At 49.9% G+C, this 18,894-nt stretch overlaps 1 protein-coding gene across 2 annotated transcripts in view; it reads right to left on the reverse strand.

Annotated features, from left to right (window-relative positions):
* Positions 1-210: 210 nt before the first annotated feature.
* The window catches only part of LOC120019508 (serine/threonine-protein kinase PAK 5-like), a 54,546-nt gene continuing 35,862 nt past the window's right edge, over positions 211-18,894 (reverse strand). For both annotated transcript variants that reach the window (XM_038962805.1, XM_038962804.1), the window contains 8 exons: positions 9,217-9,426; positions 8,782-8,923; positions 8,167-8,321; positions 6,013-6,146; positions 1,569-1,695; positions 690-815; positions 477-611; positions 211-366 (listed from right to left, as the gene is read on the reverse strand). In XM_038962805.1, coding sequence (XP_038818733.1) covers positions 211-366; positions 477-611; positions 690-815; positions 1,569-1,695; positions 6,013-6,146; positions 8,167-8,321; positions 8,782-8,923; positions 9,217-9,426 — 1,185 coding nt within the window. The remainder of the gene's footprint in view (positions 367-476; positions 612-689; positions 816-1,568; positions 1,696-6,012; positions 6,147-8,166; positions 8,322-8,781; positions 8,924-9,216; positions 9,427-18,894) is intronic.

Raw genomic sequence — 18,894 nt, forward strand, 5'->3', positions numbered from 1 at the left:
CCCTATACTCCAGTGTTGAACTTTATATAGTGTTTCTCAAAATAGAGGATATCACATTTTTCTTTAATCTTTTCTTTGTAAACAATTCCTCAAGCTAAACTACTGCACGGTTACAGGTGTGAGCGTTTGTTTTAGTGGCGTAGTCTCTCAGGTCAGTTGTGTGTTTGTTTGGCAAGGTGTGGAGCACCGCCCTGGTGGCGGGAGGTCAGGTCAGCGGTGGCGGTAGTGCCTCATTAGGGGGACGATGCAGGATGGGGGACCCGAGAGCTTGAGGAAGGGGTGCTGGAGCAGCTCCTGGGCTGTGGCTCGCTGAGACGGCTCTCTAACCAACATCAGGCCCAGGAAAGCCCTCAGCACCGACGATACCTGACAGAGAGAGAGGGAACACATGATTCATTATTTGACTTGGGGGATAACTGACATGAATCCACATTTCTGTAAATGTGCAAATTCAGTCATGAATTTGCCCTGCTGACCTTGTGTGACTCCTTTAGCCGTGGGGGCAAGTTGTCTCGTATCCTCCTCATGGCCTGTAGAGGGGGTTCGTTAAAGTACGGGGGTTCCCCATCGATCATCTCTATCACCATGATGCCCAACGACCAGATATCCACCTAGCAGGCAGCATGAATGCTATTATTATATACAACAATACACTTTTTAATGTGATATTTGTCAATGTGTGTCCTTACCTCTGTGCCGTAGGGTAACCGTGAGATGACCTCTGGTGCCATCCAGTAGGGCGTGCCCACCAGAGACTTCCTCTTGGGGACCTCTTTGGACACTTGGGCACAGAAGCCAAAGTCTGACAGCTTGATCTGTGGGAACAGAACATATTTGGTTGATCATCTGTGTTATCTATGGGAATCTTCTGAACACTTTTGTACATGGGGACATATAAATTATAGATTTTTATCTTCATTGATTTTACATTTTGGATGTGTGCTTCCTTTTTATCGGAAAACATATTTGGGTATGAATATTAACTTTATTTTCTAAATGTTCTAATATTTAACTTCTGTCCATGGAATAATTATAAGGAAAACTTTGGTTGAAGAGGTTTCATATAAGCCACTCTAATCCTGCTTCTATTATCCCTTAATTAGCCAACCATCCATCACGTTCCAGCAGCTCGTTAAGAGGCATTAGGCAGGCTTTAATTAATAGGTACTGGGTGCTAATTGATTATGAATTGTTTCTCCTCTCCTCTCCTCTCTCTCCAGTCCTGCAGTCAGAGGCACTTGAGGAGATCGTACTGTACTGCATCACTGGCAGTAGCCCAGAAATAGGTAGCCATGTACTGTAACACAGAGGTCAGTGTGAGGGGGTAGGGCAGTGTTTTCATGCAACATCGTGTCATTTGACATCATGGCAGTTACTGGTTGTCAAGGTTACACTACTATGCATGGATAAACCCATGTTTCTAACCACAATACAGGCTTTAGTTGTATCACAATAGGTAGTGGGCACAACCCACCACTGAAGCCAACATCTGGAGTCCTACAATGATACAAGGCCAGTTAGTTCTGTACATGATTAAATAAGTTAGTCCAGAATCCATGTGGTCTTACCCGTCCATCGCTGGTCAGGAGGATAGAATCACTCTTGATGTCTCTGTGGATGACTCCCTGTATGTGGAGGTACGATAGAGCCCTCAACACCAACACACACACTGTGGCTATCTGCTCCTCATTCATCCTGAAACACACACACACACGGGTTAGGATGGCGGTAGGAGACGACACACACACACACGGGTTAGGATGGCGGTAGGAGATGACACACACACACATGGGTTAGGATGGCGGTAGGAGACGACACACACACACATGGGTTAGGATGGCGGTAGGAGACGACACACACACACACACACACACACGGATTAGGATGGCGGTAGGAGACGACACACACACACTCACATGGGTTAGGATGGTGGTAGTAGACGACACACACACGGGTTAGGATGGCGGTAGGAGACGACACACACACACACACACATGGGTTAGGATGGCGGTAGGAGACGACACACACACACACACATGGGTTAGGATGGCGGTAGGAGACGACACACACACACACGGGTTAGGATGGCGGTAAGAGACGACACACACACACACACACACACACACACACACACACACATGGGTTAGGATGGCGGTAGGAGACGACACACACACACACACGGATTAGGATAGCGGTAGGAGACGACACACACACACACACACATGGGTTAGGATGGCGGTAGGAGACGACACACACACACACACGGGTTAGGATGGCGGTAGGAGACGACACACACACACACTATTGCAATTGTGTTTCTCCTCAATGTTCCTATGAAAAAGCAAATTATACTAGGAAGATTGGAACATCATAGGAGCATGGAATTCATGCCGATAACCGTGTAGTGTTTTCTCTGTGTGTGTGTGTGTGTGTGTGTGTGTGTGTGTGTGTGTGTGTGTGTGTGTGTGTGTGTGTGTGTGTGTGTGTGTGTGTGTGTGTGTGTGTGTGTGTGTGTGTGTGTGTGTGTGTGTGTGTGGTCCCATATGGGCTGGGGGGTAAACTATACATCTGGCTGGACTCCACAGAACATTAACATGAAGCTCCAGCTGGTGTGAACCTCCCCCATCTCACACACACACACACACACACACACACACACACACACACACACACACACACACACACACACACACACACACACACACACACACATACACACACACACACAAAAAAGCCCCTCACATGGTAGATCGCACCAGGTTTTATTGTCACACATATATGCATTTAGAATTACAAAAGATAAATGAGGCTTTAGGGAATGGAAAAACAATCTAGAGAATGGGAGGTTGATGTGTAGACAAAGGAGATTGAATGCTTCCCACACACACATACACACAAACACATCCACAAACACACACATACACACAAACACATCCATACACACAAACACGTCCACAAACATACACACGTCTACAAACACACACAGACACACGCCCAAAACAAATGATTACCACGATAGTAAATGATTTCAAACAGAGAATAAAAAAGAAAGTGTTTTGTTTAATGAGGCTGTGAAAGATGCCAAGGGCATCACACGCATACCCACACACACACACACACACATCCTGTAGTTTCATCAGCTGAGTCTGGGTAAAGTACAGGCCAGCCACTATACAGCCTCCTGAGGATAATTTAAATTTGTAGCTAATTGAAATGGCTGAGGAACATGAACACGACACACAAAGAGAGGCCAATCTGGAACTGGTACACTGTGTGTTTTGGCAGACACCAAGGGGGAGCGGTGGGGAGGGGGGGAGAGAGAGAATATTCAGGGGGGTACTCACCTGCAGTGGGACTGTGTGTGTGTGTGTGTGTGTGTGTGTGTGTGTGTGTGTGTGTGTGTGTGTGTGTGTGTGTGTGTGTGTGTGTGTGTGTGTGTGTGTGTGTGTGTGTGTGTGTGTTCTATTCAGCTCTCCACATTGAACAGTAATTTAGGCAACAAAAGAGCCGACTGAAATAGATTGGTATAATTCACCTGAGCCAACACGTGAATTATATAACTGAAACCTGTTGCTGACAGGCCGCTGATGGATATGCATTATTTTAATGACACAAATGAATGTGTCTCTTTGAAGTAGTGTCATAAACAGTAGGCTACATCCGTGTTATTATACATGAACTACCATGTCTAATTACTAATCCCCCTCTGGGTAAATAATATATGAGGATTTGTATATATTGAATATATTCAGAATGCAAAAGTGTGGACTTTTCTCTACATCTCATGACTTCACGCCGACAGGGACGCCACTGACGCAACCGTGTTATTATCACCCGACACGGCGCCACACAAAATGTACACACACCCTGAAACACGCCCCGACACACGCCCTGACACATGCCCTGACACACGCCCTGACACACACCCTGAATCACGCCCTGAATCACGCCCTGAAACACTCCCTGAAACACTCCCTGAAGCACGCCCTGAAACACACCCTGAATCACGCCCTGAAACACGCCCTGACACACGGCCTGAAACACGCCCTGACACACGCCCTGACACATGCACTGACACACGCCCTGACACACGCCCTGAAACACACCCTGAATCACGCCCTGAAACACTCCCTGAAACACTCCCTGAAGCACGCCCTGAAACACGCCCTGAAACACGCCCTGACACACACCCGGAAACACGCCCTGACACACACCACACAATATTGACACACGCCCTGACACACGCCCTGACACACGCCCTGAAACACACCCTGAATCACGCCCTGAAACACGCCCTGAAACACACCCTGAATCACGCCCTGAAACACTCCCTGAAACACGCCCTGAAGCACGCCCTGAAACACGCCCTGAAACACGCCCTGACACACACCCGGAAACACGCCCTGACACACACCCTGAAACACGCCCTGACACACGCCCTGACACACGCCCTGACACACGCCCTGAAACACGCACTGAAATACGCCCTGAAACACGCCTTGACACACGCCCTGAAACATGCCCTGAAACACGCCCTGACACACGCCCTGAAACATGCCCTGAAACACGCCCTGACACACGCCCTGACACACAACACACAATGTTGACACATGCCCTGACACACGCCCTGAAACACGCCCTGACACACGCCCTGACACACGCCCTGACACACGCCCTGAAACATGCCCTGACACACGCCCTGAAACACGCCCTGAAACACGCCCTGAAACACCCCCTGACACACGCCCTGAAACACGCCCTGACACACGCCCTGAAACACGCCCTGACACACACCCTGAAACACGCCCTGAAACACGCCCTGACACACGCCCTGAAACACGCCCTGAAACACGCCCTGAAACACGCCCTGTCACACGCCCTGAAACACGCCCTGAAACACGCCCTGAAACACGCACTGACGCACGCCCTGAAGCACGCCCTGAAATACGCCCTGACACACACCACACAATGTTGACACACGCCCTGACACACGCCCTGAAACACGCCCTGACACATGCCCTGAAATACGCCCTGAAACACGCCTTGACACACGCCCTGAAACATGCCCTGAAACACGCCCTGACACACGCCCTGACACACAACACACAATGTTGACACATGCCCTGAAACACGCCCTGACACACGCCCTGACACACGCCCTGACACACGCCCTAAAACACGCCCTGAAACACACCACACAATGTTGACACACGCCCTGACACACGCCCTGAAACACGCCCTGAAACACGCCCTGAAACACGCCCTGTCACACGCCCTGAAACACGCCCTGAAACACGCCCTGAAACACGCCCTGACGCACGCCCTGAAGCACGCCCTGAAATACGCCCTGACACACACCACACAATGTTGACACACGCCCTGACACACGCCCTGAAACACGCCCTGACACATGCCCTGAAATACGCCCTGAAACACGCCTTGACACACGCCCTGAAACATGCCCTGAAACACGCCCTGACACACGCCCTGACACACAACACACAATGTTGACACATGCCCTGAAACACGCCCTGACACACGCCCTGACACACGCCCTGACACACGCCCTAAAACACGCCCTGAAACACACCACACAATGTTGACACACGCCCTGACACATGCCCTGACACATGCCCTGACACACGCCCTGCAACACGCCCTGACACACGCCCTGACACACACCACACAAATTACTATAATTAAAAGACCAAGGACACACCGTGTGCTAATCGAAACGACGAGGCGTTGAGAAGAAGACAATAAAACAACAGAGGAGAGAGAGAGATAAAAGTTTGAGATGAATAACTAAATCCCATGAAACCAGATCTGATGGGGGTTGTTGAGAAATGTTGTTGTGGATCTGCTTTGGTTATTCACTTCCCGAGATGAATTAGTGGGACAATGATTCAAATGCTATTTTTTCAAACAGTGAATAGAAGACTCATGTTAGCTAATGCTTAGGTAGTCATTGCGAGAGAGGTAAATGGACTTTAGTGGCAGATCATTGGTTACCTCGTGTGAGTGACAATGTCCGTCAGGGCCCCGCCCTCCAGGAACTCCATAACGACCCAGAGCTCGTCTCCGACCAGGTAGCTGTTGTACATGTCAACCACGTTCTCATGGTGATAGTCCCTCATGATCACCACCTAGAAACAAAACAACAAACACAGGTTACATCATAGGCAGCCAATATATCAATAGTGACAAAACGGACCTAGCTGTGCACCAGAAGTTTCCCAAAAAATAAGGATATTTATTTAAGAGGTAAATATTATATATTTTTTAACAGGGGTAAAAAGTGTGCTAAAAGTAGACAATACTAAAAGGTTTTAAAATGCAATAAAAAAACGTTCAAGGAAACAGACAGCATGGATAGCTGCTCTACACAGCCTCCCTCTACCTGAGTACCAAACAATCAACAACAGCCAATCAATTGAACATGTCAGCCAGCAACCCTCCAGAATAGGGTGTGATTGGCAGATCTTTTTACTGAGTGGACATGATTATGAATCATGCAATGAAACTGGGCCTGGGTAGAACAGTGAAATATACAACATTCAAATACTTAAACAGTTTGGACGACTAATGGTGTCCATACCAGTGAAGATGTCATCCTCAAGTAGATAGGAATTCTAGCTCAAATCGCGTCGCAAATGGTCCACCATTTTACCTAGGAGTAGCTCTGATAAGCTAGCTCAAACCTGCTAGTTTCACACTGGTGTAGATTGCCTGCCTGATGTCCATGAAAAAAACTTAAAACATCTACATGAAGGTAAGTCTATTCTTTATGTCTACATCACATCAATATTTTACAGTTAAAAAGGCAAGTTTCATTCCTCCATACAGGTGTTTAACTAACGTAACTAGCATAGGTTTTCATCCTACATTTGTAGCTAACTATCAGATGGTGACATTATATTACAGCGTTAAGAAATAACAACGTGTATAATTTCTGGAAACAATAGGCATTGACAAAGTTAATGAAAATACAGCCATGCATGTTAGAATGAAATTGAAGAAAGCTAGGTAGTGGGCGTCCCCGGCTAAGCTAACTAGCTAACAAAAGCCCAGTTTGCCTAGCCTTCGTGTTCAGTTTTAGCAAGTTATCTTCCCATCTATTGATGGATTGGTAACTGGCCACTGATGAAGCTTGCAAGCTAAATGATTCTCCTGATGTAGGCTACAGTGCCCTCCATAAGTACTGGACACAGATCAAAGTTGTTATTTTTGCAATAAGCTACTCCAAAAAATTTGATTGAAGATTACATTTGAATAAATGAGGATAGTACTGTAAATAATGGCATCTTATTTGGGGGTATTTGTAAGCGCATTCTTTACTTAAAAATGTATATGTATTTTCTATTGGTTAAATTTTACTCCTAACATCAGATCTTGGTTGAATTTACATTTCAATGTCTGCAATATATGATGAAAATGAATGATGGAATTCATTGAAAAGTTATTTTATAGAATAGCAGGTAGCCTATGTCACAAATGAAATAAATAAATGGCTCTGCAATCTTTTTAGAAGCTTAATGAAAAGGGATTATTAGATTGGGGTGCTAAAAGATAACATCAAGCTTCATAATACACACACACACACACACACTATTACTAATCATTGATGTGGGTGCGTAAATGTGTAAGGACAAGATACTTCATGTTTTGGTTCGATGTCAACACCTTGTTAACATACATTCATTCAACCCACTTCATTCAAACAAAGTCTTCCCTCACTGGCTTCATAACAAAAATACTGTGTCTGACTACTGAGTAGTAACAGCTCCACAGTGTTGCTACATTGCAGGCAGCAATGGTACAGTAGAGTAGAGCTAAAAGGCTTGGCACACTCCTTTCCAAACCAAAATAATGTCAGCTTGTTGCCTTGGCAACATCTAAATCAGGTTCACTAACACACTGCTCTGATCAACACATCTGAGGTCCAGAAAAGCCTCTTCTGTGAGGTAGCCTAATCTGGGGGCTAAAAACTAGCTTTATAGTTTTACTCTGGCACGTCTAATTGAAATGTTGACTAATTAAATGTATAGGCTTACACTATCTTACCTAAATTTTTGTCTATTAAAGTAAAAAAATACAGTACCAAAATGGTTTGGTCTCCACAGAGACAAACCCATGACCCCTAACCCCTAACCCTTGACTTCTCACCTCGTTGAAGAGCAGTTCTCTCCTCTGCTGTTTCCTCAAGTCCATCTTCTTGACTGCCACCTGCTTGCCACTGTGCTTCTCGCTGGCAATGCACACAATGCCCGTCGAGCCCTCGCCAATTTTTATGAAACTGTCCAAGTACTCCCTGGGGTCACCTGGGGTCAAAGATGGACAGATCAGAGGCTGATCAATGTTTGCTGCCCCCAGAAAGATATCTATGAAGCTTCTGTTCATTATTTACATTTTACATTTTAGTCATTTAGCAGACGCTCTTATCCAGAGCGACTTACAGTAGAGTGCATACATTTTATTACATTTTTACATACTGAGACAAGGATATCCCTACCGGCCAAACCCTCCCTAACCCGGACGACGCTATGCCAATTGTGCGTCGCCCCACGGACCTCCCGGTTGCGGCCGGCTGCGACAGAGCCTGGGCGCGAACCCAGCCCAGCCTGGGCGCGAACCCAGAGACTCTGGTGGCGCAGCTAGCACTGCGATGTGCCCTAGACCACTGCGCCACCCAGGAGGTGGAAACTAGCGGAAGACCTTACTGTATATTTTAACTGATTTGGGTTGTACTTGTGTTTCTTTCTTAGGCTTCTCTGTGATTACCTGGGTTGACGACGAGCTGCAGGGCGGCCCTGAACTGTTCGTGGGAGACCCTGGATGGCTGGGTGTCTGAACTGGAGCCCCAGGAAGGAGGGGGGTAAGCCCCCAGGGGAATGTAGAGGGACGATGGCTGGGAATATGCCCCCTGTAGGAGGGAGGGGGGAGAGATCCGGTTAATGACTCTACTGCACTGTCGGTGGTGAGATCCGGTTAATGACTCTACTGCACTGTCGGTGGTGAGATCCGGTTAATGACTCTACTGCACTGTCGGTGGTGATCTTTGCAGTTCCACCTGTTTCTCTGAGAGTCATATGTAATTGTAGATCATAATATTTTTAGGTCATGAACAAGATATAATCCTATCTTAGGACACACATACGCATGCAAATATGCACAATCACATGCACACACACACAGGTACGCACACGGTAGACCCACCTGTGGGGTGTATGGCGGGCTGGGCTGTGAGGGTGGGTGGTGGTAGGGGGAGGGTTTGTAGTGGTGGAACACAGGGGGGTACTGGAGGTGTCCGGGGGGGTAGCCAGAGGGCTTGTTGTGACTCTGAGGTAGTTTGAGGGGCCCGCGGGGGTACGTGTCAGACCCTGGGACCTGGGGACTCCCGTCCCGTGACTGCCGGTCGTAATCACCCTGCGAGAGATGGAAGACAGACATAGACAGTGTTAGAAAGACAGCTAATACCCTGAAAACATAAGCTATTTAAGCTAGATGAGCTAATATTAAAATAATACTTTAATAAGCTCATAAGATGACAGCCGGCTCAAAATTTGTATTTAAGTGCAAAACTTTTTTCAGGGCAAACTCCATTATTTTTGCGAAGACTATTTGATTCTGAGTTTTGACATATAAAGTGTGTATGTGAAAACTATTTACAAGGTGCATACTTTCAGTTTTTCTGAACTCACTTCTCTCATGGATAAGAGGGAAGGTTGTGTTACCCGGTGCTGGTACATGTGCAGATCAAATACACCACTGGAAAGATTGCTCAGAAAACCAGCTGTTTTAAAGTAGACTGAATTATAGCTATGAACCGTCCCTGGTCGTACAGGGCTGAGATATATAATATCTAGACTAATACTCTATCTAGTGAAGACAAGCTGCCTCCAGCACTGAGGAGATGATGCTCTGACTGTCAGAGTCAATTAAATTACCTCCACCACTCCCCCCTGAACACACACTCCCAGCGAACACGTACACTTCCCGCAAGCACACACTCCCCCTGAATACACACTTCCCCCCCTGAACACACACTGCCCCTGAACACACACTCCCCCCCTGAACACACACTCCCCCCCTGAACACACACTCCCCCCCTGAACACACACTCCCCCCCTGAACACACACTCCCCCCTGAACACACACTCCCAGCGAACACGTACACTTCCCGCAAGCACACACTCCCCCTGAATACACACTCCCCCCCCTGAACACACACTCCCCCTGAACACACACTCCCCCCCTGAACACACACTCCCCCCCTGAACATACACTCCCCCCTGAACACACACTCCCCCCCTGAACACACACTCCCCCCTGAACACACACTCCCCCCCTGAACACACACTCCCAGCGAACACGTACACTTCCCGCAAGCACACACTCCCCCTGAACACACACTCCCCCTGAACACACACTCCCCCCTGAACACACACTCCCCCCCTGAACACACACTCCCCCCCTGAACACACACTCCCCCCCTGAACACACACTCCCCCCTGAACACACACTCCCCCCCCTGAACACACTCTCCCCCCCGAACATACACTCCCCCTGAACACACACTCCCCCCCTGAACACACACTCCCAGTGGTGGAGGAGGGAAACATTGAAATGTAGAATCTCTCTCACACTCCTCCACCTATGCACTCATCCTCCACCTACACACACACACTCCTCCACCTACACACACTCCTCCACCTACACACACACACACACTCCTCCACCTACACACACACACACACACACACACACACACACACACACACACACACACACACACACACACTCCTCCACCTACACACACACACTCCTCCACCTACGCACTCATCCTCCACCTACACACACTCCTCCACCTACACACACACACACACTCCTCCACCTACACACACACACACACACTCCTCCACCTACACACACACACACTCTCCTCCACCTACACACACACACACTCTCCTCCACCTACACACTCTCCTCCACCTACACACACACACTCCTCCACCTACACACACACACACACTCCTCCACCTACACACACACACACACACACACACACACACTCCTCCACCTACACACACACTCTCCTCCACCTACACACACACACTCCTCCACCTACACACACACTCTCCTCCACCTACACACACACACTCCTCCACCTACACACACACTCTCCTCCACCTACACACACACTCTCCTCCACCTACACACACACTCTCCTCCACCTACACTACACACACTCCTCCACCTACACACACTCCTCCACCTACACACACTCATCCACCTACACACACACTCTCCTCCACCTACACACACACTCTCCTCCACCTACACACACACACTCCTCCACCTACACACACACACTCCTCCACCTACACACACTCCTCCACCTACACACACACACTCCTCCACCTACACACACACTCTCCTCCACCTACACACACTCCTCCACCTACACACACTCCTCCACCTACACACACTCCTCCACCTACACACACACACTCCTCCACCTACACACACTCCTCCACCTACACACACACACTCCTCCACCTACACACACACACTCCTCCACCTACACACACACACATTCCTCCACCTACACTACACACACTCCTCCACCTACACACACACACTCCTCCACCTACACACACACACACTCCTCCACCTACACTACACACACTCCTCCACCTACACACACACACTCCTCCACCTACACACACACACACTCCTCCACCTACACACACACACACTCCTCCACCTACACACACACTCCTCCACCTACACACACACACACTCCTCCACCTACACACACACACACTCCTCCACCTACACACACACACTCCTCCACCTACACACACTCCTCCACCTACACACACACACTCCTCCACCTACACTACACACACTCCTCCACCTACACTACACACACTCCTCCACCTACACTACACACACTCCTCCTCCACCTACACACACACACTCCTCCACCTACACACACACACACACTCCTCCACCTACACACACTCCTCCACCTACACACACACACACTCCTCCACCTACACACACACACTCCTACACACACACACTCCTACACACACACACTCCTACACACACACACTCCTCCACCTACACACACTCCTCCACCTACACACACACACACACTCCTCCACCTACACACACACACTCCTCCACCTACACACACTCCTCCACCTACACTACACACACTCCTCCACCTACACACACACACTCCTCCACCTACACTACACACACTCCTCCACCTACACACACTCCTCCACCTACACACACACACACAGAGTAGGAGGAGGGCTGGGTAGATGGCGGTATAATGATGCGGCGTGGACTTGTTTAATCAATGACTGTGAGGAGGGCGGTGCACCTTATTGTCTGCAGGAGGGATGGACTACTCTCCAGACACCCTCTCATTGGTGGGCCCCGGCGGCTGGCTGTCAGCCAAGGGTCTCCTGATCCATGTTAGTTAAATGCGTATTCATCTGAATTTGGCAAGGTAATCAACAACCCAACTGAACTGGGAAATTGAATTCTGCGCTGGAACATCGTTGGGCCGTTTTTATGCGGAGGCTGCAGAAAGGAGAAAGTGCTGCAGCATCAATTTGTCACTGCTGCTGCTGCTACGGAGGAGGAGGAGGAGGAGGAGGAGGAGGAGGAGGAGGAGGAGTGGTGTGTGTAAGTCCCCGTGCTGTCTACTGTTATACCCCCACCGGCTCACAACATAAAGGGGGATTTTGTTCAATGACTGAATTCAAAGAGAAAAAGACAAGGGAGAGGGATAGAGGGGGGGGGGGGGGGGGGGGGGGGGGGTGGAGAAGAGGGAGGGAGAGGGGGAGAGAAGAGGGAGGGAGAGGGGGAGAAGAGAGGCAGGGAGAGGGAGAGAGGGAGGGAGAGGGGGGAGAAGAGAGGCAGGGAGAGAGGGATAGAGAGGGGGGAGAAGAGGGAGGGAGAGGGGGGAGAAGAGAGGCAGGGAGAGGGAGAGAGGGATAGAGAGGGGGGAGAAGAGGGATGGAGAGGGGGGAGAAGAGAGGCAGGGAGAGGGAGAGAGGGATAGAGAGGGGGGAGGGAGAGAGAAGAGGGGGAGGGAGAGAGAAGAGGGGGGGGGAGAGGCAGGGAGAGGGAGGGAGAGAGAAGAGAGGGAGGAAGAGGCAGTGAGAGAGAAGAGAGGCAGGGAGAGAGAAGAGAAGAGAGGCAGGGAGAGAGAGAGAAGAGGGGGAGGGAGAGAGAAGAGATGCAGGGAGAGGGAGGGAGAGAGAAGAGATGCAGGGAGAGAGAAGAGATGCAGGGAGAGGGAGGGAGAGAGAAGAGAGGCAGGGAGAGAGAAGAGAGAGAGGGAGGAAGAGCGGGAGGGAGAAAGAAGAGGGAGGAAGGGAGAGAGAAGAGAGGCAGGGAGAGAAGAGAGGCAGGGAAAGAGAAGCAGGGAGAGAGAAGAGAGGCAGGAAGAGACAAGAGAAGCAGGGAGAGAGAAGACAGGGAGGGAGAGAGAAGAGATGGAGGGAGAGAGAAGAGAGGCGGGGAGAGAGAAGAGAAGCAGGGAGAGAGAGGAGAGGGGGGGAGAGAGAGAGAAGAGAGGGAGGGAGAGAGGGAGGGAGGAGAGGGAGGAAGGGAGAGAGGAAGGGAGAGAGAGGAGAGGCAGGGAGAGAGAAGAGAGGCGGGGAGAGAGAAGAGAGGCAGGAAGAGAGAAGAGATGCAGGGAGAGGCAAGGAGAGAAGAGAGGCAGGGGGGGGGGAGAAGAGGGAGGGAGAGGGGGGAGAAGAGGGAGGGAGGAGAGGGAGGAAGGGAGAGAGGAGAGGGAGGGAGGAAGGGAGAGAGGAGAGGCAGGGAGAGAGAGGAGAGGCGGGGAGAGAGAAGAGAGGCGGGGAGAGAAAAGAGAGGCAGAGAGAGAGAAGAGGCAGGGAGAGAGAAGAGGAAGGGAAGGAGAAGAGGGGGAGGGAGAAAGAAGAGAGGGAGGGAGAGGGATGAAGGGAGAGAGAAGGGTGGGAGGGAGAGAGGAGGGGGAGGGAGAGAGAAGAAAGGCAGGGAGAGAGAGGAGAGGGAGGAAGAGGCAGTGAGAGAGAAGAGAGGCAGTGAGAGAGAAGAGAGGCAGTGAGAGAGAAGAGAGGGAGGGAGAGAGAAGAGGGGGAGGGTGAAAGAAGGGGGAGGGAGAAAGAAGAGAGGGAGGGAGAGGGAGAAAGGGAGAGAGAAGGGTGGGAGGGAGAGAGAAGAGGGGGGGGGGAGAGAGAAGAGAGGCAGGGAGAGAGAAGAGAGGGAGGAAGAGGCAGTGAGAGAGAAGAGAGGCAGTGAGAGAGAAGAGAGAGAAGAGAGAGAAGAGAGGGAGGGAGGGAGGGAGAAGAGGCAGGAAGAGAGAAGAGAGGCAGGAAGAGAGAAGAGAGGCAGGGAGAGGGAAGACAAGGAGGGAGAGAGAAGAGAGGCAGGGAGAGAGAAGAGAGGCAGGGAGAGATAAGAGAGGCAGGGAGAGAGAAGAGAGGCAGGGAGAGAGAAGACAGGGAGGGAGAGAAAAGGGAGGGGGAGAGAGAGAAGAGGGGGAGGGAGAGAGAAGAGATGCAGGGAGAGGGAGGGAGAGAGAAGAGATGCAGGGAGAGGGAGGGAGAGAGAAGAGAGGGAGGAAGAGGCAGGGAGAGAGAAGACAAGGAGGGAGAGAGAAGAGATGCAGGGAGAGAGAAGAGAGGCAGGGAGAGAGAAGAGAGGCAGGGAGAGAGAGAGAAGAGAGGGAGGAAGAGGCAGTGAGAGAGAAGAGAGGCAGAGAGAGAAGAGGCAGGGAGAGAGAAGAGAGGAAGGGAGGGAGAGAGAAGAGGGGAAGGGAGAGAGAAGAGAGGGAGGGAGAGAGAAGGGAGAGAGAAGAGGGGAAGGGAGAGAGAAGAGGGGAAGGGAGAGAGAAGAGGGGAAGGGAGAGAGAAGAGAGGGAGGAAGAGGCAGTGAGAGAGAAGAGAGGCAGTGAGAGAGAAGAGAGGGAGGGAGGGAGGGAGAGAGAAGGGGGGGAGGGAGAGAGAAGAGGGGGAGGGAGAAAGAAGAGAGGGAGGGAGAGGGAGGAAGGGAGAGAGAAGGGTGGGAGGGAGAGAGAAGAGGGGGAGGGAGAGAGAAGAGAGGCAGGGAGAGAGAAGAGAGGGAGGAAGAGGCAGTGAGAGAGAAGAGAGGCAGTGAGAGAGAAGAGAGGGAGGGAGGGAGGGAGAGAGAAGAGAGGGAGGGAGGGAGAAGAGGCAGGAAGAGAGAAGAGAGGCAGGAAGAGAGGCAGGAAGAGAGAAGAGAGGCAGGAAGAGAGAAGACAAGGAGGGGGAGAGAAGAGAGGCAGGGAGAGAGAAGAGAGGCAGGGAGAGAGAAGACAGGGAGGGAGAGAGAAGACAGGGAGGGAGAGAGAAGAGAGGCAGGGAGAGAGAAGAGAAGGAGGGAGAGAGAAGAGATGCAGGGAGAGAGAAGAGAAGAGAGGGAGGAAGAGGCAGTGAGAGAGAAGAGAGGCAGTGAGAGAGAAGAGAGGGAGGGAGGGAGAGAGAAGAGAGGGAGGGAGGGAGAAGAGGCAGGAAGAGAGAAGAGAGGCAGGGAGAGAGAAGAGAGGCAGGGAGAGAGAAGAGAGGCAGGGAGAGAGAAGAGAGGCAGGGAGAGAGAAGAGAGGCAGGGAGAGAGAGAGAGAGAGAGAGAGAGAGAGAGAGAGAGAGAGAGAGAGAGAGAAGAGAGGTGGGTTTATTACAAGGTCCAAGAGGCAGGAAGAATGCTGCTTCTTAAGCTTCCAGATCACTTACAACACGCTTTAGTTTTTCTATCTTGTTTCTACCGATGTTAGTAATCTACACGCGTCACGGCACATATCCTGTGACTGTTTTTCACATACCCCTCGATGATCTCCTGCTTCTTCAGATGGAACTAAATAGTGAGTCATGTAGTGAATTTTGTTTAAATTATAGGACGATTATGTGTATAAAGTGTGACCAGATATAGAACCTGTCTTGCCCAATCACAGCCAAGTTATTTGTAACAAAAAAACACATTGTAAATGACTGTTTCTGGTTCTACTTGTGTGTGCAATATTTTCCCAGACGGCGTGTTTACTGAGGCATTGGAGGTTAAGTGGATTTCATAAGGGCATCCTGGGGTTTGCATCAGCATATACAGTACTACTGTAACACCAGATGTACAGTCTACTACAGCAAGTCTCCTCTCCTCAGCGGACACAGAGCACAAATGTATGTATACATCAGTGTAATACATCTTGTTACTTTCTGTTCGTGTTACATCGTTCGACAAAGGTATTAGATGGATGAATATATAGATAAATAACTAGTTCCTATATTTGTGCATAATTGGCTAGTCGCTGGTGTAATTAATACCGTAGGTGCAGAATATAGTCTCTACACAGAAGGAGGAGGGGGAGAGTCGTGACTGAGACATTTGCCTGATCCTTCTGCTCTGCACAGTTCAATGAAAGGTCATTGTTTCAGCACTGGGATGTAAGCCTGTCATTCACCTTCAGATTATCACACAGGCGTTTGTCCGGCAGGGTCAACAAAGGATACATGAACTGGGATCAAAAATCGGCCCTGGCATTTTTAATATACTGTATCATTTCTTCCCTCGAGGCCCCATTATTAGCGAGATAATGATCATTTTGAGCAAAAAAACCGAAACAAGTTAAACAGGCCCACTGGGATGAAAATGGACCAGTCTATATGTCATTTTCCTGAAACGTCAGTCCACCCATGACACACCTACTCTAACAGTATTATTGTATCCTGCGCTTGGAGAGCGACGGTGTGCACACTTTTGTTTCAGCCCAGCACTAACAAACCTAATTTAACAAAGTAATAAAAAACTCAAACATTTGCTGAAAGAGTTGTGTTAGTGCTGGGTTGGAGCAAAGCCCTGCATACCTACATTACTGCAGCTCTCCAGGACCAGGACTCGGAGAAGTGAAGAACGTTGCTGTAGAATGTGGATTATTATGGCATCTCCATTGGGTCTAGGCCTGAAAGTCACTTTTACACATCTCCATATGTACTGTGCCACTCCACTGTTGCATAACTGCAGCTGATATAGGGGACTGCAGTTGCAGAGCGGTATTTGCTTGGGCCTCGTACGCTTCACACATACACGCATGCTCTCTAGATGTTATCAGGACTTTGTCTTTTCTTCTAGAACACTAAATAAATGAATGAACCCCATTGTTTTCCGTTGACTTAGAAACAGAATACGCTGCTGATTATAATTCCCCTCCATGCAGCTCTTCTATAAGAACATTTGTCTGCAGTATATCTGTAGTTCACAAGTCAAAGAGTAAGGAGCTCAAAAGAAGACTTATCTCGCCACCGGCCCAAGATCCCAACCGCCAGACCACCAACCCTCCACCCCCGAACAGTTCCCCGAGAGCTGCCCCGCAACCACCCGAAAAAACCTCATTCAAACAAACTTTTTGGGGGGTTATTTTGACTTCATCTTTGACTTTTCTTCGACCGTCATTCCATCCCCCGCCCAGCAACTCCACTCCCACTTGACTCCAGTTCCACATCCCAACCCTCAGCTTCCCTCAGCCCATCCCACCTATCTCTGCTGGCCACCCTCTTCGGATTTCTACACAACATATATCTTTCAACTATGCTGTGATGTTTAACATACAATTTTAATCTATCTAATCAAATAGAATCCACAGATTGTGAGTTGCAGATAAAAATTGTACTAAGAGTATTAGTATATTAGTAATTTACTGACCAGGTCTCTCCAAATCTTCCAACAATGCTACTTCTATGGTAAATTTTAGATGAATGTTATACTTTTTCAGCCATTCCGGAACCTGAGACCAGAAACAGGCTACTTGAGGGCAATACCAGAACAAAATGGTCTATTGATTCTGTATCCTCTCAACAAAATATGCAGAGCTGCGATGATTGTATGCCCCAAATATTCAACATTTTGTTGGTGGCAAGAATTCTGTTGAATAATTTTATCTGAAAAGCACGAAGTCTTGAATATTGCATCATTTTATATATAAACTCATACACCCTGTGCCATGAAATTGGGACGTCAAATGAAAAACTATCCCAGTCCCCCTCTCTCCCTCCCTACCTCTCTTCCTCTGTCCTCCCCATCCCTCACTGTCAGCTGAACTGTGGTATCAGACTGATGGACAGTTTATCTCTTCTTCCTCTGCCCCCCTCCTTCCCTCTGCCCCCCTCCTTCCCTCTGCCCCCCCCTCCTCCATTTCTCCCCCTCCTTCTCTCTGCCCCCCCTCCTTCCCTCTGCCCCCCCTCCTCCATTTCTCCCCTTCCTTCCCTCTGCCCCCCCTCCTTCCCTCTGCCCTCCCTCCTCCATTTCTCCCCCTCCTTCTCTCTGCCCCCCCCTCCTTCCCTCTGCCCTCCCTCCTCCATTTCTCCCCCTCCTTCTCTCTACCCCCCTCCTTCCTTCTGCCCCCCCTCCTTCTTTCTGCCCCCCCTCCTTCCCTCTGCCCCCCCTCCTCCATTTCTCCCCCTCCTTCCCTCTGCCCCCCCTCCTTCCCCCTGCCCCCCTCCTTCCCCATGCCCCCTCCTTACCTCTGCCCCCCCTCCTTCCCCCTGCCCCCTCCTTCCCTCTGCCCCCCCTCCTCCATTTCTCCCCCTCCTCCCCCCTGCCCCCCTCCTTCCCTCTGCCCCCCTCCTTCCCCCTGCCCCCCTCCCTCCCTCTGTCCCCCCTCCTTCCCTCCTCTCCTCCATTTCCTCCCCTCCTTCACTCTGCCTCCCCTTTCCCCCTCCTCTGAACTGTGTTATCGTAGCGTGTAGAGTTAATTGAATCTAGTGTGGATCCCGTAAAGGTAATTCTGTGTCTTAGCAGAGCCTTCCTCCGCTGGGGAACAGTAGATTAACTACTGACACTAGATCCATCACACAGATAGAGGAGAGAGAA

Source organism: Salvelinus namaycush, chromosome 24 (genome assembly GCF_016432855.1).
Source record: "Salvelinus namaycush isolate Seneca chromosome 24, SaNama_1.0, whole genome shotgun sequence".
Lineage (NCBI taxonomy): Eukaryota > Metazoa > Chordata > Actinopteri > Salmoniformes > Salmonidae > Salvelinus > Salvelinus namaycush.